Genomic DNA, 21,207 nt, shown 5'->3' with positions numbered 1-21,207 from the left:
CGTCCCCCAGAGGACAGTTTGCAGCGTCTGGAGGCAACCGGGGTGGGCGCCACTGGCATCTGGTGGGTGGAGACCAGTTGTGCTGCTCAACACCGTACGGTGCCCAGGACGGCCCTGTGGCGAAGAGTGATCCAGCCCCCGTGTCCATAGAGGACTCTGCAAGGAAGGAACGTTGAAAGGGGCGGCCCTGGGGCAGGGCATGGGGGGGGCAGGTGCAGGTGGTGGGAGATGGGTGGTGCTGTCTCAGCTGGGGGGGGGGTGGGTCTGGGAGGAGGGGTCCTAACCCCAGGGGGGCAGGTGCTCCTTGAAGGAGAAAGCTGGGGGGCCCATTTCTGGAGAAGCTGCAGCGGTGGCCGAGGGGAGCCAGGGAGGCGAGGTCTCCTGTGCCAGCCCCTCCTGCCGCCGCAGGGGGCAGAGTCACCCACAGCCTCCTTCGCTCCTGCCCATCTCAGAAGCTTCTCAGCAGCTGGTAGCGGAGTCCGGGTCAGCCCCGCACACACTCCCCCGGGGCCAGCGGCCCCCTGCCACATGACTGGCTCCCAGGCTGCCTATCAGAGCAGGGCTCCGGGGCTAAGGCCGGCGTGGGTGTCCTCCTGGCCCGCGGGGGCAGTGGTGGCCCCAGCAGGGCTGAGCCTGTGCACCGCTTAGCCACAGCCCCAGCGTCAGGTGCCCGTCCCTGCTTGCCCTCCCCCACTACCGCCCACCGCCCTGGGCCAGCAGGCGAGCCCCAGCCTGGGGAGGGCCCCCGCCTCCCCGACTTGGACATCAGAGGAGGTCCCGGGCGTCACAGCCCTCCATGCACACACGTCCGCCTTCTCTAACTGGGGTCACGCTCTGTTTCCAGGCACGCCTCACCCCCTGGGCCCTGCTGAGGCCTAGCGGGGAGCTGGCGGCTTGGTCTGGGAGCACCCAGACTTCCGGGGAGGAAGCAGGAGCAGCGGGGGGTTGGGGGGGCGGCTGGATGGAGGCCGGGTGAGGGCTGGGGGTTGCTGGTCAGGCAAGCTGCAGGCGGAGAGCAGGGCCACCCCGAGCCTAACCAGGTGCACCTCCTGCGTGCAGTAACCCAGGAGGCTTTTGCAAACCTGGGCGGTCCCCGAGCCTGGAGGGGGAGCCGGCTTCACGCGCAGGCTGTGTAGACTGAAGGCCCTCACTAAACACCCTGCCCGCCAGGTGCTGAGGACAGCGGGCCTTGCCTTGGGGCCCAGGAATCGTGACTCCATCTCTGCAAAGCCTCGCACATCCTTGAGGCCTGCGGGGGCAGACAGGGGGTCCAGGAGAAGCCTGGAGAGGGCAGTGATAAGGCCCAAGGCGGGGGGTCGACAGGACCAGGGCCAGGGAGTCCTGCCTCCGGACTGGGCTTGTCCCCTCGCCCTGTATCTCCACATCCTCCCGGCTGAGCCACAGTCCCCCACCTCCCCCTCCTCAGGCGCCCCGGCTGCTTGCTGCTCCCGTCGCTGAGTGTGGGAGAAGGAGACTTGCTTTGGTTGCAGCCCTTCTCTCTGGTCAGAGGAGGGTCTTGCCTTTGGGCTGTGCCCGGCCTGAGGGGCCAGGTAAGCCCCTGGGGCCCAGCCCAGTCACAGCCCCTCCTCTTGGCAGTTGCGGCGAAGTGGTGGGGTCAGAAGCGGATCGACTACGCCCTGTACTGCCCCGACGCCCTGACGGCCTTCCCCACCGTGGCCCTGCCCCACCTCTTCCACGCCAGCTACTGGGAGTCCACGGATGTGGTCTCCTTCCTGCTGAGACAGGTACCCAGGGTCCCCCTGACGGGCACACCTGCACCTCTCAGGAGGCCCGACTGACACCGCTGCTGAGCTGGCCCCATTTCATAGATGAGGACGGTGGGGAGCCCCACTTTCTGGCCCCAGCAGACGCCACAGCCAGCAGGATGGAGGAAGCCGTGGGGATGTTGAGATGGGGTGAATGGATGTGCACCCTAACAGGCCAGAGAGCAGACTGCAGTGGGGTCAAATAGTGCCCCCCGCCAAACCCTCCCATGGGTAGCGTGGCCCCTAGGGCCGCTGGCCTCTCACCTCTAGAACAGGAAGCCCCAGGCTCGAGCCTGCCCCAGGGCCTCCCTCTGTGTCCCCTCCCAGGTCATGAGGCACGACAGCTCCAGCATCTTGGAACTGGACGGCAAGGAGGTCTCGGTGTTCACCCCGTCAAAGCCGAGAGAGAAGTGGCAGCGCAAGAGGACCCACGTGAAGCTGCGGGTGAGGGGTCCTCAGTGCCCAGGTCCCACAGCTGTCGTCCTATCGAATCCGCGCGAGAAGACCCCATTTTACAGATGAGGAAACTGAGTCACAGAGAAGTGTGCTGTCTTACTTAATCCTCACAGTCTGGGGTTGGAGCTGTTACCCCATTTACAGATGGGGACCAGCGCCAAGGCCACGTAGCTCAGTGGCTGAGCTGGGTCATCGGGCTTTGCGCCCGTACTCACGCCCCAGGCCCGTGGGAAGCTTGAGCTGAGCCCAGGAGGCCCCAGCCGCCCCTCCATCCCCAGCCCTGACCCAGCTTTGCTTCTCCTCCCCCCAGAACGTGACGGCCAATCACCGGATCAATGATGCGGTCGCCAACGAGGATGGCCCTCAGGTCCTGACAGGCCGGTTCATGTATGGGCCCCTGGACATGGTCACCCTGACCGGGGAGAAGGTAAAGACACAGGGAGCCCGCGGGAGACCCCCACCTCGCCTCCCTCTGGCTGGGGGGTGGGAAGTGGGGGTGGGGAGGCCAAGGGCGCAGCCCAGCCATGACCAGCCTCCCGGCTCCAGGTGGACGTGCACATCATGATGCAGCCGCCCTCGGGTGAGTGGCTGTACCTGGACACGCTGGTGACCAACAGCAGTGGGCGCGTCTCCTACACCATCCCCGAGGCCCACCGCCTGGGCGTGGGTGTCTACCCCGTCAAGATGGTGGTCAGGTATGAGCTCCAAGGAGTGAGCAGGCCGGGTCAGCCTCGTCCGGGGCGGGAGGAAGGAGCCCTGGTGGGTTCTGATGAGCTGCCCCCTCCCAGGGGAGACCACACGTTTGCCGACAGCTACATCACCGTGCTGCCCAAGGGCACGGAGTTCGTGGTCTTCAGCATCGACGGCTCCTTCGCCGCCAGCGTGTCCATCATGGGCAGCGACCCCAAAGTGCGGGCCGGGGCCGTGGACGTGGTGCGGTGAGCGCTCCGAGCAGCAGCGGGTGGGCTCGGAGGCAGGCAGCTCCACGGCCAGACGGCGGAGGGCCCTGGGTGCCAGAGCTGGGACATGGGGCAGGGACCCCGCAGCTGGGTCACACCTCCCAGCTGTAACCTCTTGCTGTTGATGCCTCAGTTCCCTTACCTGGGGAGCGGGGCTGCTTCTAACAAGACCAGTTACACCTGCTGCAGGGGGCGGGGGTGGGGGCCGCGAGCACCGCGCTGCTGTCAGTCTGGCTGCTGCTGCCATTGTCGGCCCCTGACCCAAGAGGTGCTCTTTAGTGGCCCCCGTGGGGACTGGCTGGGCAGCCCAGGAGGGAGAACGGTGCATCCGTGGGACACCCAGGCCTGCCCCTCGCCCCCAGGCACTGGCAGGACCTGGGCTACCTCATCATCTATGTGACGGGCCGGCCTGACATGCAGAAGCAGCGGGTGGTGGCATGGCTGGCCCAGCACAACTTCCCTCACGGCGTGGTGTCCTTCTGTGACGGCCTGGTGCACGACCCGCTGAGGCACAAGGCCAACTTCCTGAAGCTGCTCATCTCTGAGGTGGGTCCCGGCTAGAAGGGAGTGGGGTGGGGACGGGCGGAAGGGCCGAGCCCGCGCCCACGCCCACGCCCGTCTGACCCACAGCTGCACCTGCGCGTGCACGCGGCCTACGGCTCCACCAAGGACGTGGCGGTCTACAGCTCCATCAGCCTGTCCCCCATGCAGATCTACATCGTGGGCCGGCCCACCAAGAAGCTGCAGCAGCAGTGCCAGGTGAGCAGACGCGTCATGGCTGGCTGGCGGGCGGGCGGGCGGGCAGCCCCGGGAGCCCCGCCCCCTGACAGCCGTGCTCCGCGTTGCCCTCCCTCCCCCGCAGTTCATCACCGATGGCTATGCGGCCCACCTGGCCCAGCTCAAGTATAACCACCGGGCGCGCCCGGCGCGCAACGCGGCCACCCGCATGGCGCTGCGCAAGGGCAGCTTCGGCCTGCCTGGCCAGGGCGACTTCCTGCGCTCCCGGAACCACCTGCTCCGCACCATCTCGGCCCAGCCCAGCGGGCCCGGCCACCGGCACGAGCGGACGCAGAGCCAGGCGGACGGCGAGCAGCGGGGACAACGTAGCATGAGCGTGGCAGCCGGCTGCTGGGGCCGCACCATGGCGGGCCGGCCCGAGCCGGGGACAGCTGCGGGCCCCAAGTAGGGCTCCGGGAGCAAGGCGCTGTGGTCTCCATGGTGCTAGGCCGGGGCGGCCCGCCCTGCCAGGAGGCCTGGCCTGGGCACGGACAGTCGGCTGGGGCCCAGCTTGTCCCAGGGCCTGGCAGAGGCCACGGGGCCGTGCCACACACAGCCCTTCCAGCCCTGCCTCACGTGTTAGGGTCTGCGGGGTTCCAGCATATCGTGGAAGCTGGCAGGACGACCAGCCCGAGGATGACGGAGGGACCAGGACCCCCCCAGCGTGGACTGGCCGGGAAGGCACTCCCGGACGCTTGCCCTGCGTTGACCGCCCAGCATCCTGATGCCAGGCCTGGGCACCTCCCGTCCACTAGCTCGCCCCGACCCCCAAGTCCCCTCCCACTTGGTAGCAGCTCCAACGGGGGACAGCCTGCTTCTTGTTAACTCGAGTTACTCAACTGCTCGACCTCACTGGTTTTGCACTGAAGTTTGAGGGTGGAGACCCATCACCATCTCCTATGGCTACAGATCCGTTGATGTGCGTGAAAATTCAGCGTTTGCTGATCCAGGACCCGTCGCCACACAGAAGGCTCCAGGGCAGAGAATCCTTGTACAAGTAGGAGAGAAAGGCCATATGGTATTTTCTGCAGCTCCGCCTGGCCCATGGCAGCCCCGGACTCCCAACCCCTTCCAGCTGCCCCACCGGGAGCCCCATCCAGCCAAGGGCCTGGCGTCATCTCAGCCTCAGGCACAGCCCAGGCCGCCAGGCCGGTGGCTCCTGAGAAGCCTCGCCTCGGGCCGTGGGGCCGGGACCAGCCGGGCTTACTTCTTCCGCTCCTCACCCGCCAGCCGTCAGCCAAGGCCCTGCGCCTCGGCCCCCCCTTCCACGTTTCTACACCTTTCTACTTCTCCAATCTGATTTCTATGAGGTTTTTTTAAATGAGCAATCCTTGGCTGCTTCCTTTTCTTAACTCTTTCAGTACCAAACGCAGCCCCTCCACATGAAAACGCCCAGCACTGTGACGGAGTCCAGCCTGGTTCTGGGTCCCAGGGCCCTGTCCCCTGCCCAGGCAGCGGGGCGTGGGCTCCCTGCCTCGCCTGACCCCCATTAATTCCACTGAATTTCTACTCTGGGGTGAGTGGGGCACACACTTAGGTTTTTTTTAACGCCAATTCCGTTTCGATGCCGAATCTAAGAAGCCACAACTCGCTTAGTTAGCTTCAGGGCAGGCAGCCACGACTTCATTTCCCACCTGGTATGGACCGCGCTGTCCTGCGCGCTGGGTCTGAGCGTCAGCCCTCCCTCCCCGGAACCGACGGCAATCTCAGCCATGGCCTCAGCCCCGGCAGCCCTTCCGCTGCTGCTCTACCTGCTCTGAGACGGGGGAGCCTGCCAGGCCTCAGCCAGCCGTCCAGCGACCAGGCTCCTTCTATGCGAAGCTGCTGCCAACCTGGATACGGCCTCAGGGCCTCGTGGGCTGGGGCGGGGAGGCGCGCAGACGGATGTTAACATTTTCCCGTGTGTAGATATGTACAGCCAAAGGGTCGTGTAAATGTTCTGCAAAAGTGGGTCTGTACAGAGTGAAAGCTATTTATTTTGTGCAGCGAAAAATGTCTGGAGGGATGGGACCTTCAGGGTTTATTCATATTTAAGATGTAGCTTTTTGTTGTTGTTTCAGGCATTATGTATAAAGCGACGATTATTTTATGGACCAAGTTTTAATGTAACTGTTGCAGTGAAAGTGCAATATCTAACCCCTTGCTCCCAGCGGGAATCGCTTGGCCCAACAATCACAGCCCCGACGAGGGCCCCCCATGGCCAGTGCCGCCTCCTGTCGGTCCCACCTCACCCCATCTCGCCTGTCGCCCGGTGAGCAGCCATCCACAGGAGCACCTGGAAGAGTCTCAGCCCGCCTGCAATAAAGGCCGGGAGGCCGCCTGGCCCCAGGAGGCTGGGTGGGCAGTGGGCTCGGCCTCTCCCAGCGGGCAGCTCCCCCACGGCTCCGAGCTCCCCGCCTGCCTGCCCAGCGCCAGCCATGCCAAGGACAACAGCAATAGTCCCCGGGCCTCTCCCAGCGGCCCTCAGCCATAGATGGTGAGGTGGGCAGCCCAGCCACCCTGGTGACGTCTGTCTTCTCTATCCAGGTCTGCTTCCTGGCCTACCTGAAGATTCCTTTCGGCACATTATCCTCTTAAGGAAGCACCAGTTTTTTTCAGAAACTAAGAGAGGGAGGACAGAGTCCTTTAAAAATACCAAAAATGTTTACAGCATCGGGTGCTGAGCTGCAGGGCTCAGGCCCGACCAGTCGTAACCAAAGGGTGAAGCAGGCCTTGCTGACTGCCACCCCACCCCAGGCCTGTTAGAGTAGAAGCCTTAGTCCCACTCCCACCCCCAAGCCCCCAGGACTGAGCCTCAGCCCGCCCCCCCCAGATCCCCCCACCTGCCTTCTCTTTGATTTCTAAAGAGGGATTCAGCAGAGACCCCACCCCCCCTTCCTAGCTCAGTCTGAGCTGCCTGCCCGCCCACCCGCCACGTCACAGTCTTCACGTCTCAGCCCCCTGTCTGTCTGTCTGGACCGAATGTGAGTGGTGTCCTGACTTGCCCCCGCCCGCCCTTGCTGTCCCTGCTCCATCAGGCCTGAGTGTGCTCTGTGTACTGTGTCATCGTCTGTTACACCAATTAAAGAAGCAGGAAGGCTTCCTTCTGGGTCTCAGTACTGCGCCGGCAACCAGAGCCCCGGGGCCGGGGGTGGGGGGTGCGGGGGCCGGGGTGGGGGCCCAGCCTGTCCTGTGCGGGGAGAGGCTGTCCTTCCCAGTACGCAGTGTCAGCTACGCTCACAGTAATACCAGTACACTCACGTGGGTCTTCCCTATGCTGGGCCCCTTCCAGCCCTTTCCCAGGCGTGAACTCAGTGGTCCTCATAGCAACCCAGTCAGGGAGGTGGGTACTGTCAGCCTCTGCTTCACAGAGGACACAGCCAGTAAGCTGGGCCAGGATTCCTCCCGGGCCACCAGAATTCTGAACTGCGTCGTCTGTGGCACAAGCAGCGAGGGCAGCAGCCTCCCTCCAAGCCTGAGGAAATCCAGTGTAAGAGCCAAGGGTCTGGGATGCAGCTGGAGGTAGAGCCCTGGGTCTGGTCCAGACAGGACCTCATCTGAGGGTGAGGAGGGCAAAGGTGGCTGACGTGGCCTGTCCTTTCCCCCAAAGCTCCTGGAGTCCTTATTTTTGCCCTGGAAGTAGGGCTGCACTCTTCTCCCCTCCCCTCCTCAGCACAAAAAAAAACAGCACAGAAAAAGTCTCTAACCAGGGTACGTTTAATATCTGGGAAGCTGCACTCTTTCAGGAGTTAGGGGAGCCAGTTAGGCCAGTGACCCTGCCCTCCACCCCCTGCATGTGACAGGAGGCTGGGCCAGAGGCCGGTCTGCAGGAGAGAGACAAGCAGCATCCATCGGGCTCCCTGCTACCCACCCTGAGGCCAGCCTTCAGGCTGTGCCACCAACACTGCGTGCAGGCCTTGGCCAGTGGGGCCCTCAGGGCAGCAGCCCTGCTCGCATCTGGAAGGCCAGACCATCCCCTCGGGTGGCTTGCTGGGGAAGAAAGCACACAGGAGGGGACACATCAGAAGCAGAGCTGGGGGTGGGCCTGGGCAAGGGGGCGACACCCACCTTGTTGATCTCTCTGTGTCGTTCCTTGGTTACGATTTCCTCTAAGACCTCACCGTCTCCCTTAATGAGCCTAGAGGAGGGGAGGGAGGCTGAGCCTCTAACTTAGAGGCCAGAGCAACAGAACCAGAAGCATCCAGCAGAGGGGTGCCAGGCCTCAGGCCCCCACCATCTCGAGTAGGCGGAGCCTGGCCACTCCCACCCCTCCCTCCCACCCTTGGGACAAGGATGAGGGCAGCCCGGTGGGCTCTGCCATCTGACCAGCCAACAGCGGCTCTTTGAAGACCCCCGCCCAAGGCCCTTCTAGCCCCTGCAGTCGCCTGCTCTGAGGAATGGGCAGCAGTGGCCTGAGAAGTCCCATCAACGAGTGACTCCTTTTTCTCCCTCATCCTCGGTCCTCTTAGAGCAGCAGAAGCTGCCACCACCTCTCCTCCTGAGTGCTGGTCTGGGACCAGGGCGCCCAGGTGCAGCCGTGGGGCCTGGCTTCCCACCTGGTGCGTCCTGTCTCCGGGTCCACCACCTTGCGGATGACGCTCTGCCGGGCATCCCACTCCTCCTTGGTCATGGGCTTCATGGCCTGGATGCGGGACTTCTGCTCGTCCGTCAGGACTGGAAGGTAAATGGCAGGGAGGTGGCGGGGGGCGGGGCTCAGGAATGGGGGCTCAGGGAGGGGACCCTCCCTGCCTTGCACAGCAGGCAGCACTGTACCTGGGCCGTCCTCGTCCTCCTCGGCTGCTCTGTGCCACTGGTCCAGCGAGGGTCCGGGCAGAGCCTCGGTCTGCTGCACCTTGGCCTTATCCTTGTCTCTCTTCTTCAGCTTCTTCTTCCTTTTCTTCTTTTTCTTCCTCTTCTTGTCCTTGTGCTTCCCCCGCTTCTTCCGGCCATCGCTGGAGGAAGAGCAGCTGGAAGAACTGGAAGGAGAGGAGGAGGGGCTGGATCGTGGTCTCCTCCGGGCCTTGTGTTTGCTTCTCTCTGTGACGCAGGGAGAAGGTGAGGCTGGAAGGCCAGGAGGCGAAGAAGTAAACCTTCGTCCCCTTGCTCTGGCCTGTAGCAGGCTTAGGCTGATTACAGAGGGGTGAGACCCTCCTGGCAGGGCTTTCTAGAGGAGGGCTCTGCACCCTGTGGAGAGGCACTTTGTGGGCTGCGCAGTCACTGCCCAGGAGCAGGGCGGCCAGCCTCCGTATCTCAAACCCAGCTGCACCAAAAACATGATTAAGTGCTCCCTTCACTCCGTACTCAATGGGCTGGCCCAGCCCCTGGATTCTGAGCGTCTTTCAATCCAGATCTACACTCCGTGTGCCTCTGAATAGCGCTCACCGCGATTTCCCCACAGCCAGTCCGGAGAAGCCCGCCCAGCTGCCTGCAACTTCCTCCATGAAGTTCCCTCACCCCTTTCCCATTCCCTCTGGTTCTCACCCTCCGCCCCGGAGGAGGTGGTGCTGGCCTTGCGGCTTCGGGATCTAGAAGCCGAGCAGCTTCTCGGGGCGTCCTTACTGCTCTTCTTTCTTTTCTTTTCCGACCCTCGCCCCCGGGACCGGCTGCGACTCCTCGAGCGCTTGCGAGAGCCGACGTGAGCCATAGCGCCGCGGGCTGGAGACGGGGAGACGCGCTTAAACTGGGGATTGATCACAGGGCCGGCCCACAAACTGGGTTCCGAGGGCGGCTCTACTCGGGACCTGGTCACCACCCGGGGCAGGGATATTGAGGGGATCCGTGCAACCGCACGATCCTCAGCCACCCCCACCCCTGGGTACCCCGGGTTCTCCGCGGACTCCCGGATCCTCCGCTGCGGCCCCTTTAAGGGCCCGCCCCCGCCCGGACGCTCCACGCCTGCGCACGCGGCTCGGGCGCCTCTAGAAACGGCCACGATCCTCAGCTGCCAGGTGCGTTCTTCATTCCTTCCCGCGCGCTCGTACCCTCCACCCCGCGCCCTCCGCGGCCTCGCCGCCTGAAAGAAAGTCCCCGCGGCTGCTCCGCTTCCTCCTCAACTGCCCATCCGGCCGGACCGCCAACCCCGCACCACGCCTTCGCGTGAGGAAGCGGCGGCTGGGCGACTTCCGGCCCGGGACGGTGCTCTGGAAGGCCGTCCGACCAAGAAGCAAGGCGCTGCTGCCTTTAGTTCTGAGGCCCCAGGTTCCGTCTCTGGGACAGCCCAAGAAACTGAGTCTGACGCACTGACCTCCCAGAGAGGCGAGCTGGGGCTCCAGGCGGAGCTCCCAGACGAGAGGCCTGCTCTCCAGCCTGGCGCCAGTCCCGGAGCCCACGGGTCCTTTGCCGCAGCTATGCCCTCTCCCATCACTGTCCTTTCGCCGCGCCCGCAGCATCCCTTGTCTCCGTGATGCCCCAGGGAAGAAGGCGACTGCGCGCCGCTTTCCTCTCTGGATTGTCTGCGAACGTGTCCACTGCGACGGGCCGTAAGCTCCAGAGCCTTGGTCTTTACACCGTCTCCACCCAGTAATACAGAGGTCGCAAACTCAAATGTCCATAAGGACCAGAGAGGGCATGACAATGAATGACGGAAAGACCCCTGTGAGAAAGTGCACCGCAGGCCCGTCTAGACTGGGGGCAGCTGAGTACGCTTCTGCTGATTACTGCAGTGTCGATTGGGGCCCGGTGTTTCCAGATCTTCCCACCTTCCCACGGAAGCCAGAACTCAAGCTTTCAACATGGAAAACCCTCCCAAACACAGCATAGCTGCATGCCTCATCCAATCCTGGGGCCGCCAAGTTGCAAACTCTTCAATAGTAACGACAGCAGAAAACTCACAGGTCTGTTAAAAATCACTGTATAGGGCTTCCCTGGTGGTGCAGTGGTTGAGAGTCCGCCTGCCCATGCAGGGGACACGGGTTCGTACCCTGGTCCGGGAAGATCCCACATGCCGCGGAGCGGCTGGGCCCGCTGAGCCTGCGCGTCCGGAGCCTGTGCTCCGCAACGGGAGAGGCCACAGCAGCGAGAGGCCCGCGTACCTCAAAAAAAAAAAAAGGCACAAAATCACTGTATAAACGGGAAGTCACTTGATCTCCACAACACCTCTAGGACACGAGTACTTTCCAGAGGAGGAAACAAAGGCGTGGAGAATCATGTGGCTTACCCACAGTCACAGCTGGAAGCGGCCGAATCAGAATTCAAACCCGAGATCTGGCTCCAAGTCCTTGCTTTTAATCCCTCTGCAGTAACCCCTCCACACGGTCCAGAAGATGCTGTTGGCAGCCCATCTAAATCCCCTTTAGTGACGGGGCGCTCACTCCCAGGGTGGTGTCTGCTGCTGACACCTCACACCTGTACTCTTTTTTTTTTTTTTTGCGGTGGGCCTCTCACTGTTGTGGCCTCTCCCGTTGGCGGAGCACAGGCTCCGGACGCACAGGGTCCGCGGCCATGGCTCACAGGCCCAGCCGCTCCGCGGCACGTGGGATCCTCCCGGACCGGGGCACGAACCCATGTCCCCTGCATCGGCAGGCGGACTCCCAACCACTGCGCCACCAGAGAAGCCCTGTACTCTTTTTTTTAAACACTTATTTATTTTTTATTTTATGTATTTATTTTTGGCTGCATCGGGTCTTAGTTGCGGCACGTGGGCCCTTTGCTGTGGCGCACGGACTCTCTAGTTGAGGTGCGCGGGCTCAGTAGTTGCTGTGCACGGGCTTAGTTGCCCCGCGGCATGTGGGATCTTAGTTCCCTGACTAGGGATTGAACCCACGTCCCCTGCATTGGAAGGCAGATTCTTAACCACTGGACCACCAGGGAAGTCCCTCACACCTGTACTCTTCTCTTGAAGATTCCCTGGGCCGCTGGGAATCACCTTGCCCTGGAGATGGATGTCTGGGAAGTTACTCACCCCCTCCCTACCCCAAAACACCCTATAGCTAATATCTGATGTGGAAGGCAAACTGGTATGATTCATGCTCCAGAGAGAGCCCCGTGTGATGGGGCTGAGGCTGGATGCCATTTCAAACCATCTTGGCCCAGTTCCTTCCTGCTCTGTCCTGCTCCCTCTTCTCCCAAGAGTATCTCCTCCTTAAACCACCTGCACAGGAATCCTTGTCTCAGGCTCTGGTTCTAACAAACCCGACCTAAGCCAACGTGTCTGCTCAAAGAATGACCCAGAAGCTCGTGTGTCCTTTTGAACCAAGATGTGCTGAGGGCTGCAGGGTGTTTATTTCCGCCCCTCACCCCACCACACTGGCCCCAGCCAGGCTCAAGTCAGTGCACACACGTCCACCGTGGCGGGCTCCTCGCGGGTGAAGCCGTCGCCGAAGCCCTCATCATCCACCAGGTCGGGCTCGCGGCAGCACATGGGGCAGAGGCGGTTGCGTACAGCAGAGGCGCGGAGCCAGACGACCAGGTTCCAACGCTCACCAGTGCCCAGGGGCCGGGCCCCGTGCAGCTGGCCCCCACGGTGCAGGATGCCCTGGCCCACCACGTGCTCTACCTCCAGGGGGTTGGCCAGGGCCGAAGGCGCCTGTGGACAGCGGGGCTTAGGCCTGGGCACTCTCAGTGGCCCCAGCCCTGCCCCACGGGTCACACACACTAACCTGGAAGAGGTCCCCAAAGTAGAGAGCACCCCCCGTGAAGGCCTTGCCCAGGGCCACGTTGAGGGTGAGCTCGGCGTTATCGTAGTGGCAGCCCAGCTCGCGATCCTGGCCTGGCGCGTATTTGACCACAAAGGCGCGGTGGGTGTCCAGCCAGCCCCTGTACTCTGGGTACAGCAGGGCCATCAGCGGCTGCAGGAAGCGCTCCCTCAGTGGCGTCACCAGTGGCTCATCCAGGCCCAGCTCGTGTAGCAGCACCTGGGAGGGGGATCCCGGGGTCAGTGGGGAAACTGGTAGGGCCTCACCCTGGGTCCCTGGGGGAGTCCCTTACTAAAGACACTGTTAAGTGCTTTGCAGACATCGACGTGCTTAACTTCATAATAATCCTGCTGTGATCTCATTTTACAGATGGGGAAACCGAGGCTTGAGAACGTCTGCAGCGCTGGGGATGCGTCTCACCAGACAATGTCCCCACCTCCTCGGGCCCACCGGGTGGAGCCTCACCCACCCCATAGTTGTTCATGGTGTTGGGTCTTCCCTTGGGCATGTCTGACTGCTCGAAGTGGTCCAGCTCCTCCAGCAGGGCCTGGCAGAAGGACGCTGTGAACACCGGCAGCCGGTAGATACGCTTCTCCTCTGTGGAGGGAGGGACAGTCGGTTGGCCGGGAGCTCCGGTGTGGGTTTCAATCTACCCATAAATTTTCACTTCCCCCAGCCTCAGTTTCCTCATCTGTACAATGGGGATGACGTGAGTACTCACCTCTCAGGGCTCCTGTGATGATTAATGACATAACGTGCGGCAGGGGAGCCCTATTCTTGGGCCCCCCACTCATCCCTGAAGCCTCACCCTGCCCTGAGGTCTAGCCTCCAAATTCAGATGTGCACCCCATCTGGCGAGCCCTCTCCCACAGTTCCAAGTCCTGGCAGGTTCAAGAAACCTCATTCTTGCCCACTTCTTCAGGTCTTGGGATAGGAACGGCTCCCTACCCCCAACCCCACCCCCGTTGCTAGCCCTGGGGCGGGGCCCTCCCCATCCCTTGCTGATTCCTTAGCCCACACTTGTCTTAACTGTCCCTTTGTTAACCTCTTCAGTCACCCCTATTTGAGCGTGTCTGATGCAAGGCACTGAATAACTGTTGGATAAGTGAGTGAGTGGATACAGATGCCCTGTTCCTGATGGGTCTGTCCCGCCAGCCCTTCTCAGTCCTGCTGGTTTGATTTTTGGAGGCAGATATGGTAGGTGGAGGGACCTCAGTCTCCCACCCCAAGTGCTGCAAGGTGATGGGCCAAGACCTCACCCGAAACTGTCTCCAGCCGCTGGAGAAGGCCCTGGAGGTCTGCACCTGGCGATGTGCTGTACTCAGCTGCGGCCAGAAACTCGGGGGCCAGAGCCACATCCTGGGGGCAGAGCACACAAGCCGTGGGGCAGACAGCCCTCAGGCCCGGATGCCTCCGTCTCCTTCCAGTAACCAGCCCCCTGCCAGGTACCTGCAGTGAGCTGTAGACATCGGGCCGCGCTGGGTGGTAGGAGCTCGCAATGAGGGCTTTCCTGGCGGCCGACTCCTGCCCCAGCCGCTGCCGCCGCTCCACCTCCTTCTCAAGCTGGGGTTACACAGGGCCTGGGTATGAGGTTGGGGCCTCCCATCCCCCCCCCCCGAGGCCACTGTGCAGATGAGGAAACTGAGGCTCAGGAAGCCCAGGGCATGACCAGGGCTGGGAGCAAGGTCTCCCTGTGCTACTGACTCTGCCAGGGTAAATGGCAGGTGCTAAGCTGTTAGCTGAAGGGGCATCCTTCCAGAAGGGGGCCCATCCCACTCAGGGCTGCACCAGCCTGAGCCTGGCTGGGATGAGACCCCTCGCTGCTCCTCAACCAGCTGGGCCCACTCAAGGAGGGGAAACAGAGTCCCAGTCAAAGCTTGTGTTCCAGAGGCTGCAGCGGGCTGTCCTGGGAAGCTTCCCGACACTTAACCCCCCGGGTGGGAGACAAGCAGCAGCCGCAGAAGTGGCATGGGGGAGGGTTGAAGAGCCAGGAGCCAGGCGGCCCTGGGTGGGACCTCCACTCCACCTGCTGTGAAACCTTGGGCAAGTGACTCCTCCCCAGAGCCCGAGTATCTCAAGAGGGCAGGAGGCAGACAACTTGGCGTTGCTCCTGCTTTCTCTTTTTCTGCTGCCAGGACCCAGATGCTGTGGTGAGTGAGGACGGGAAGGGGGAAAGGGGAGGTCTAAGGATCTGACACTGGCAGGCCTGAGGCTGGGAGACTCCTCAAACTGCTGATGCAAATCTAAAGAGGAAAGGCCAGGCTGGGTGCGGAGGGAGCAATCGAGGGCGGGCGGGGAGTTGTTACCTCTCCCAACAGCTGCTGGAAGTCCTTGGGGCTGACACAGCCTCGGCTGCGCAGGATCTGGGAGCAGAAAGGCCAGTGAGTGCGACGGTGTGACCTTGGGACGTTTAAGTCACTTAAACGTCTCTGCGCCTCAGTTTCTCCTTGAAATGGAGATGATCCGACCTCACAGGATCATTGTAAGGATGGAATGCGATAAGCACGTAGAGCACAGAGCAGGGTTCCCAGCTGCTCTTGGTGATAACACTGACAGAGTACTCTGAGCCAGGCCCTGCCCTGAGCATTTTGCATGTACGTTCATTCATTCATTCCTCACAATCTCACTAAAGATACCATTATCCCCATTTAAGGTTGAAAACAATGAGGTACCTAAAGGTTAGGTCATTCTTGTCGTCAGGTCTGAGCACACCAAAGGCAAAGCAAACGACCCCTCCGCCACCCCTCCCCGCCCGTTTCCCCGCAGAGCCAATAGAGGCCACTCACGGGGCCGTAGTCCTGGCGCAGCTGCTGCTCGCTCCGGAAGCGCACGTGCAGGCCGTAGCGCGCCACGTACAAGTTCTCGGAGCAGAAGCAGGCGCAGCGGCAGAAGCGCCGCGGAGCCGCCGCGGTCCCCATGGTGAGGTGCCGCGCGCGGACCCGCCGGCTTCCGTATGGGCACTTCCGGATACGCCCCCAGCCAAGGCGGTCTGGAACCAGCGGCCAAGGGTCCGTTTTAAATTCCCAAGTGCGGAAAAGAACGAAGACTCCGCCCCAGAAAACGGTCTGCGGTGCTGGAAGATGCTCCCGGCCGGGTTGGGGCTGGCAGCCTCCGCTGGGAGCACGCGACCTTCTCGTTCCGCTTCAGAGTTTCTCCATCCACGAGGCGGGAATTAATCGTCGACTTTACAGATAGGTGAACTGAGTCACACCTTCACAGGACGTGGAGAAGTAGGGACTCGGAATCTCAAGACCCTCTGCTTAAATGCTGCCTCCCTTTTCTGCTCGGAGGTTTTGAAGAACCAGCGAACGCCACGAGGACAGAGCTCTAGGGTCTGACCTCGTTCCCTCCAACTGCTCTCCAGTTTTGTGCGTCTGAGCTTGGGTTTAGCATTTATCCCGGGTCCTTGCCGGGCGCTCCCGTTGCTAACGCCACAGTCTCTGGGTTCGCCGCGGATCGCCCCAGTGAGTGTCCCCACGAAAACGCTCAGTCCGGTGAGACTTCCGGTGGTGCTCCCGACGGATTCAGGTGTGAATAGGGCGTGGTCGATCGGCGGCCGCACCCAGCGCAACCAGGTTCAAGTTCTGTACAGCCGCAGTGTGAGCTGAGTATGTTTCTGTCTTACAGAGCGTGCCCTCCATCCTCGGGGAGACCCATCACAGCACACGCAAGCCATACCTTGGGAACCCCGTCATGGTCCGCCATGCATCCCCAAGACCCCGGTCTGCAAAGCCCCGAGAAGCAGCTTGGATGTCAATCCTATTGAGCTGGCAGAACTAAGGCGTGCAGCTGGGGAGGAAGTCTTGAACCCTGGAAATGACCCCTGTCCCCTGCCTTAGAGTTACCTCCATGGCTCAGCGTGATGCAGGGATGGGGGTGGGGAGGAAGACTCTGGGGCTTTAAGACTCTGGCCCTTACCCTAGATCAACAGGTGACTGCAGATGACAGCTGTTGACCGAGGCTCCTCTCTACTGGACCTGAGCTAACACATCTACCACCCACCTTATCTCCTTTCATCCTTACAGCAAACCTTTGAGCTAGGTACTGTTATATCACCGTGTTACAGACGGGGGAACCTGAGGCCCAGAGAGGTGCAGTGACTTGCCCCCTGTCACTCTCCAGTAAGGGACACTTACGGGGTTTGAACCCAACAGTCTGCTGTCTGAGTTCCCTATTCACCACAATAGGAATACTCTGAGTGGTGGGATTTTGAGGGATGTTGACTTTTCTCTTTGGGCTTGTTGGCATTTCCTTCCTTCCTTCTTCCCTCCCTCCCTCCCTCCCTCCCTCCCTCCCTTCCTCTCTCTGTCTCTTTCTTTCTTCTTTATATATATATATATATTTTTTTTTTTTTTTTTTTTTTGGTCGCACTGTGTGGCTTGCGGGATCTTTGTTCCCCAACCAGGGATCTGCAGTGGAAGCACCGAGACCTAACCACTGGACCGCCAGGGAATTCCCTTGTTGGCATTTTCTTGATAACTCTGCTTTCCTTTCCCCATGTGTAGACACAGGTTCATGCTTACACACTCACATCCACAGTCACACACACACTCAAACACAGCCTTACATGCTCACACATGCTAACACACGTGCTCACACCCTCACACATAGCATCAACACACACCCTCGCTTGAACACACACAGCATTCCACATGCGGTCGCAGTCGCACACTCCCATTCATACACCCAGTATCTCACACACATGCAACCCTCACAAAAGTACTCACCCGCACTCACGTCACACACACACACACAGGCAACACAGCCCCTGTTCCTGTCTTCTTCAGGGCTCCACGGCCCACCCCTTGCTCCTGCTGAAGCCCCAGGACCCCAGAAGGAAGATGGGAAACCTCCAGGCCCTGTAGTGCAGTGCCAGGCCATCCTCCCAGCTGTCTCCATCAGCACATTCAGGGGACCAAGGCTTGAGCCAGCGAAGTCTCCCCTCCAGCACCTTGAGGGGCCGGAAGAGGGCCCCAGCTCTCTGGACAGAGCCTGCACAACAGCCTGATTGGTTTTCACACTGGCTGGGCTGGGGCAGCGAGACCCTCCTGTCTGGGAGTGTGGAAGGAGTGCGTGTGAGTGTGTGGAAGTGTGTTTTGAGTGACGGACAAGATCCCTGCCTTCTGAAGCTTTCAGTCGAGTGGGGGAGACAGGAACAAGCAAGGAGACCAGTACGAGATCAGGTTATCCTCGTTCAGTTGTAAGTGCTGGGAAGGTACTAGGCTGATGAGACGGCGAGTGCCTGGAGGCGGCTGCTTCGGACACGGTGGCCAGGGAAGGCCTCCTGAAGAGTGACATTTCAGCTGAGCTCTAACTGCTGCAGCAAGATCTGCAGGAAAGGGTTCTAGACAGGGAGACTGAAGGGGCAAAGGCCCTGCAGTGGGCTGAGCTTGGCATGCTTGGAGAACAGCGAAAAGCGTACAAGAGGGCAAGTCATAGGGAAGGAGGCCAGGTGGTATTGAGACCAAATCATTGGGCTTAGTAGGCCACTGGGAACATTTTGGATTTTACTCTGTTTGCAAAGGGAAGCTGTTTAGTCCTCACAACAAACCCTATGCGGTAGGAACTATCCCCATTTTACAGATGTGGAAAACAAGGTTCACATGGCTTGAATGACCCACCAAGGTCACACAGCTCATACATGGTGGAGTCTGGAATGGAACCCAAGTCTGATTCTGCTGGGTTGTTCCTAAAGGCGCAGCCAGGTCTCTCAGTGCCCCCTCCCCTCCTCAGGTGTGAAATCCAGGTCACTGGGCCGCGGAGATCCTGGGGCCTAGCCCAAGCCTCCTGAAGCTACCAGGCTTCCCCAGGGAGGAGAATGACGGTTGAGGACCTGCTTCCCCCCTCAAGCACCCAGCTCCCCAGCCCAGAGCTGTGTGGCCTGAGAAGGTGATTAAAGTTTTACAGCCATCTTGATTGCCCAGCGATAGTGAAGGGCCCTGCTCTCCAGGAAAGGATCCATTTCCCCAGCTCTACGTTCATCCCACTCCTAAGGGCCTTCCTTCCCCAGGAGGCCCAGGGGAGACCAGCTTCCATGCAGCCACCACGCAGGCTGGACCCCAGCAGCTTCCCCCGCAACACACACACGTGCACACCCCGGCTCCCTGGCTAGTGTTCTCCTTTTACGGTAGTTTTTGCAAGATAACCATTTCCTGCTCCTCAGTTTAGACTGGCCCTCCCCATGCCCCATTTCTTCCTTGGAAACAGAGTCCCAGCCCCACCCTGCCCCAGCCTGCGCTTGGTCACCAAAGGGAACAGCAGCCAGAATATTAGTAGTAAGCACCGAATCAGTATGCCCGTTGCCAGCACTGACGTCCTTTTGTTGACCTTGTGAGGTATCATTATCCCTATTTTACGGATGAGGAAACAGAGGCTCAGTGAAGTACAGGGGCCTGTCTAGGGTCATAAACCTTGTGAGTGCAGAACCAGAATTAGAACACCCATCCTTTGGATTCCAGAGTGATGTGTATGTGTGTGTGTGTGTACGTGTATGTATATATGTATGGTATGTACGTGTATATATATGTATACATGTGTCTATACATATTCTTTTGAATTGACAGCACACATGCACAAATGGGCACAAATCATAAGTGTACAGTTTGGTGAATTTTCACAAACTAGACAGCACCCAGATCCCAAAACAGAACATCCCAGCCCTGCAGAAGCCCCCATCTGTGTCCCTCCCCATCAGTCACTAGCCACCTCCTGAGGGTAGACACTATTCTGACTTCTAAGAGCAAAGATCAGTCTTGCCTGTTCTTGAATTTGATACAAATAAAATCATATGAAAAAAATAATAAAAAAATAAAATCATGTATTATTTTGTATACCACTTCTTTCACTCAGCATTATGTTCTTTTTTTTTTAATTGAAGTATAGTTGATTTACAATGTGTCAGCTTTTGGTGTTCAGTTATACGTACATATATAATATACATTCTTTTTCATTTGTATGTATGATTTTTCATACTTTTTTCTTTATGGTTTATTACAGGATATTGAATCTAGTTCCCTTGTTTATCTCTTTTATATATAGTAGTTTGTATCTGCTAATCCCAAATTCCTAATTTATCCTCCCCAAGCCCCAGCATTATGTTCTCTTTTTTTAAATTAATTAATTAATTTATTTATTGGCTGTGTTGGGTCTTCGTTGCTGCACGTGGGCTTTCTCTAGTTGCGGCGAGTGGGGGCTACTCTTCATTGAGGTGCGCAGGCTTCTCATTGGGGTGGCTTCTCTTGTTGTGGAGCACGGGCTCTACGTGCGCAGGCTTCAATAGTTGTGTCACGCGGGCTCTGCGGCATGTGGGGTCTTCCCGGACCAGGGCTCGAACCTATGTCCCGTGCACTGGCAGGCGGATTCTTAACCACTGCGCCATCAGGGAAGCCCAGCGTTATGTTCTTAAGATTCATCTGTGTCATTATGTATAGCAGTGGCTCGTCCCTTTTCATGGCTGCATGGTATTCCACCTGGTGACCATGCCACCATTCACTGAGTCATTCTACAGTTGATGGACATTTGCATTGTTTCTGGTTTGGTGATGTCATGAATGAAGCTGCTATGAACAATTTTTATTGTGGTTAAAACATACATAACATGAAATTGGCCATTTAACCAATTTTTTAATAGACTTTATTCTTTAGAACAGTTTTAGGTTCATAGCAAAATGGAGAGGAAAGTACAGAGATTTACCACGTGCTCCCTGCCCCCCTCCCACACAGAGCCTCCCCCACTACAAACATCCCACACCAGATGGTACATTTGTTACAATCGAGTGTCCCATTGATGCATCATTATCACCCAAAGTGCATAGTTCACGTTAGGGTTCACTCTTGGAGTTGTATATTCTATGGTTTTTGACAATGTTTAGGGCCATATATCTACCATTACGGTATCATACAGAATAGTTTCACTGCCCTGAAAATCCTCTCCTCTCTGCCTGTTCATCCCCCCATCCTCCCTTAACCCCTGGCAACCACTGATCCTTTTACCATCTGCATAGTTTTATCTTTTCCAGAATATGATACAGTTGGAATCATACAGTGTGTAGCCTTTTCCGATTGGCTTCTCTCCCTCAGTAATATGCATTTATGTTTCTTCCATGTCTTTTTTATGGCTTGGTAATTCATTTAGTCTTAGCACTGAGTAATATTCCATTGTCTGAATTACCATTTTATCCATTCACCTACTGAAGAACATCTTGGTTGCTTCCAAGTTTTGGCAATTATGAATGAGGCTGCTATAGACATCTATGTGCAGGTTTTTGTGTGGCCATAAGTTTTCAACTCGTTTGGGTAAATACAAAGGAGCATGATTGCTGGATCGTATGGTAGAAGTATGTTTAGTTTCATAAGAAGCCGCCAAACTGTCTTCCAAAGTAACTGTGCTGTTTTGCGTTCCCACCAGCAGTGAAAGAGAGTTCCTGTTTCCCCACATCTTCATCAGCATTTGGCGTTGTCAGTGTTTTGGATTTTGGCCATTCTATTAGGTATGTAATAGTACCTTATTGTTGTTTTAATTTGCAATTTTCTAATGACAAATTACGTTGAGCATCTTTTCACGTTTATTTTTCATCTGTATATTTCATTTGGTGAGGTGTCCAGGTCTTTTCCCTCTTTTTAAATCAGGTTATTTGCT

The 21,207-nt window shown here is 58.8% G+C and overlaps 4 protein-coding genes across 10 annotated transcripts in view; 2 read left to right on the top strand and 2 right to left on the bottom strand.

The window, feature by feature from the left end:
• The window catches only part of PITPNM2 (phosphatidylinositol transfer protein membrane associated 2), a 147,684-nt gene extending 140,644 nt beyond the window's left edge, over positions 1 to 7,040 (top strand). For 6 of the 7 annotated variants that reach the window (XM_032654615.1, XM_032654616.1, XM_032602337.1 and 3 more), the window contains 8 exons: positions 1,597 to 1,745; positions 2,094 to 2,210; positions 2,533 to 2,649; positions 2,769 to 2,917; positions 3,011 to 3,160; positions 3,544 to 3,727; positions 3,812 to 3,940; positions 4,044 to 7,040. In XM_032654615.1, the coding sequence (XP_032510506.1) occupies positions 1,597 to 1,745; positions 2,094 to 2,210; positions 2,533 to 2,649; positions 2,769 to 2,917; positions 3,011 to 3,160; positions 3,544 to 3,727; positions 3,812 to 3,940; positions 4,044 to 4,367 (1,319 nt within the window). In that variant the 3' untranslated portion in view covers positions 4,368 to 7,040. Of the gene's footprint in view, positions 1 to 10; positions 202 to 1,596; positions 1,746 to 2,093; positions 2,211 to 2,532; positions 2,650 to 2,768; positions 2,918 to 3,010; positions 3,161 to 3,543; positions 3,728 to 3,811; positions 3,941 to 4,043 lie in introns of those variants that run through there. The other variant, XM_032602339.1, reaches the window with a different exon arrangement.
• A 591-nt stretch (positions 7,041 to 7,631) lies between these two features.
• ARL6IP4 (ADP ribosylation factor like GTPase 6 interacting protein 4) lies at positions 7,632 to 10,345 on the bottom strand. Its single transcript, XM_032602515.1, is given in 7 exon segments — positions 7,632 to 7,927; positions 8,006 to 8,075; positions 8,494 to 8,611; positions 8,711 to 8,974; positions 9,419 to 9,592; positions 9,919 to 10,069; positions 10,072 to 10,345. Coding segments are annotated over 7 exon segments (1,089 nt in total). The 5' UTR covers positions 10,327 to 10,345; the 3' UTR covers positions 7,632 to 7,870.
• Positions 10,346 to 12,117: 1,772 nt separating this feature from the next.
• OGFOD2 (2-oxoglutarate and iron dependent oxygenase domain containing 2) lies at positions 12,118 to 16,011 on the bottom strand. Its single transcript, XM_032602516.1, has 7 exons — positions 15,357 to 16,011; positions 14,877 to 14,933; positions 14,020 to 14,133; positions 13,830 to 13,929; positions 13,040 to 13,167; positions 12,535 to 12,789; positions 12,118 to 12,461 (listed from the first exon to the last, which is right to left on the bottom strand). The coding sequence occupies exons 1-7, from the start codon at positions 15,486 to 15,488 to the stop codon at positions 12,198 to 12,200; spliced, it is 1,050 nt and encodes a 349-aa protein (XP_032458407.1). The 5' UTR covers positions 15,489 to 16,011; the 3' UTR covers positions 12,118 to 12,197.
• Positions 16,012 to 16,047: 36 nt separating this feature from the next.
• Positions 16,048 to 21,207, top strand: part of ABCB9 (ATP binding cassette subfamily B member 9) — a 33,856-nt gene continuing 28,696 nt past the window's right edge. The window contains exons 1-2 of the mRNA XM_032602510.1: positions 16,048 to 16,178; positions 20,977 to 21,058. The gene's annotated coding sequence lies outside the window, so the exon portion shown is untranslated. The remainder of the gene's footprint in view (positions 16,179 to 20,976; positions 21,059 to 21,207) is intronic.

Source organism: Phocoena sinus, chromosome 14 (genome assembly GCF_008692025.1).
Source record: "Phocoena sinus isolate mPhoSin1 chromosome 14, mPhoSin1.pri, whole genome shotgun sequence".
NCBI classification, from domain to species: domain Eukaryota; kingdom Metazoa; phylum Chordata; class Mammalia; order Artiodactyla; family Phocoenidae; genus Phocoena; species Phocoena sinus.
The sequence above is the reverse complement of the archived record's forward strand: the minus strand, read 5'-3'. Positions and strand labels throughout refer to the sequence as shown.

Bases quoted from the DNA above. Each gene is read 5' to 3' on its own strand.
- OGFOD2 (XM_032602516.1), bottom strand. From the start codon at position 15,488: ATGGGGACCGCGGCGGCTCCGCGGCGCTTCTGCCGCTGCGCCTGCTTC. The intron at 13,930-14,019 runs GTACCTGGCAGG...CTCTGCCCCCAG, and splicing joins ATGTCTACAGCTCACTGCAG to GATGTGGCTCTGGCCCCCGA. The intron at 12,462-12,534 runs GTTAGTGTGTGT...CGCTGTCCACAG, and splicing joins ACTTTGGGGACCTCTTCCAG to GCGCCTTCGGCCCTGGCCAA.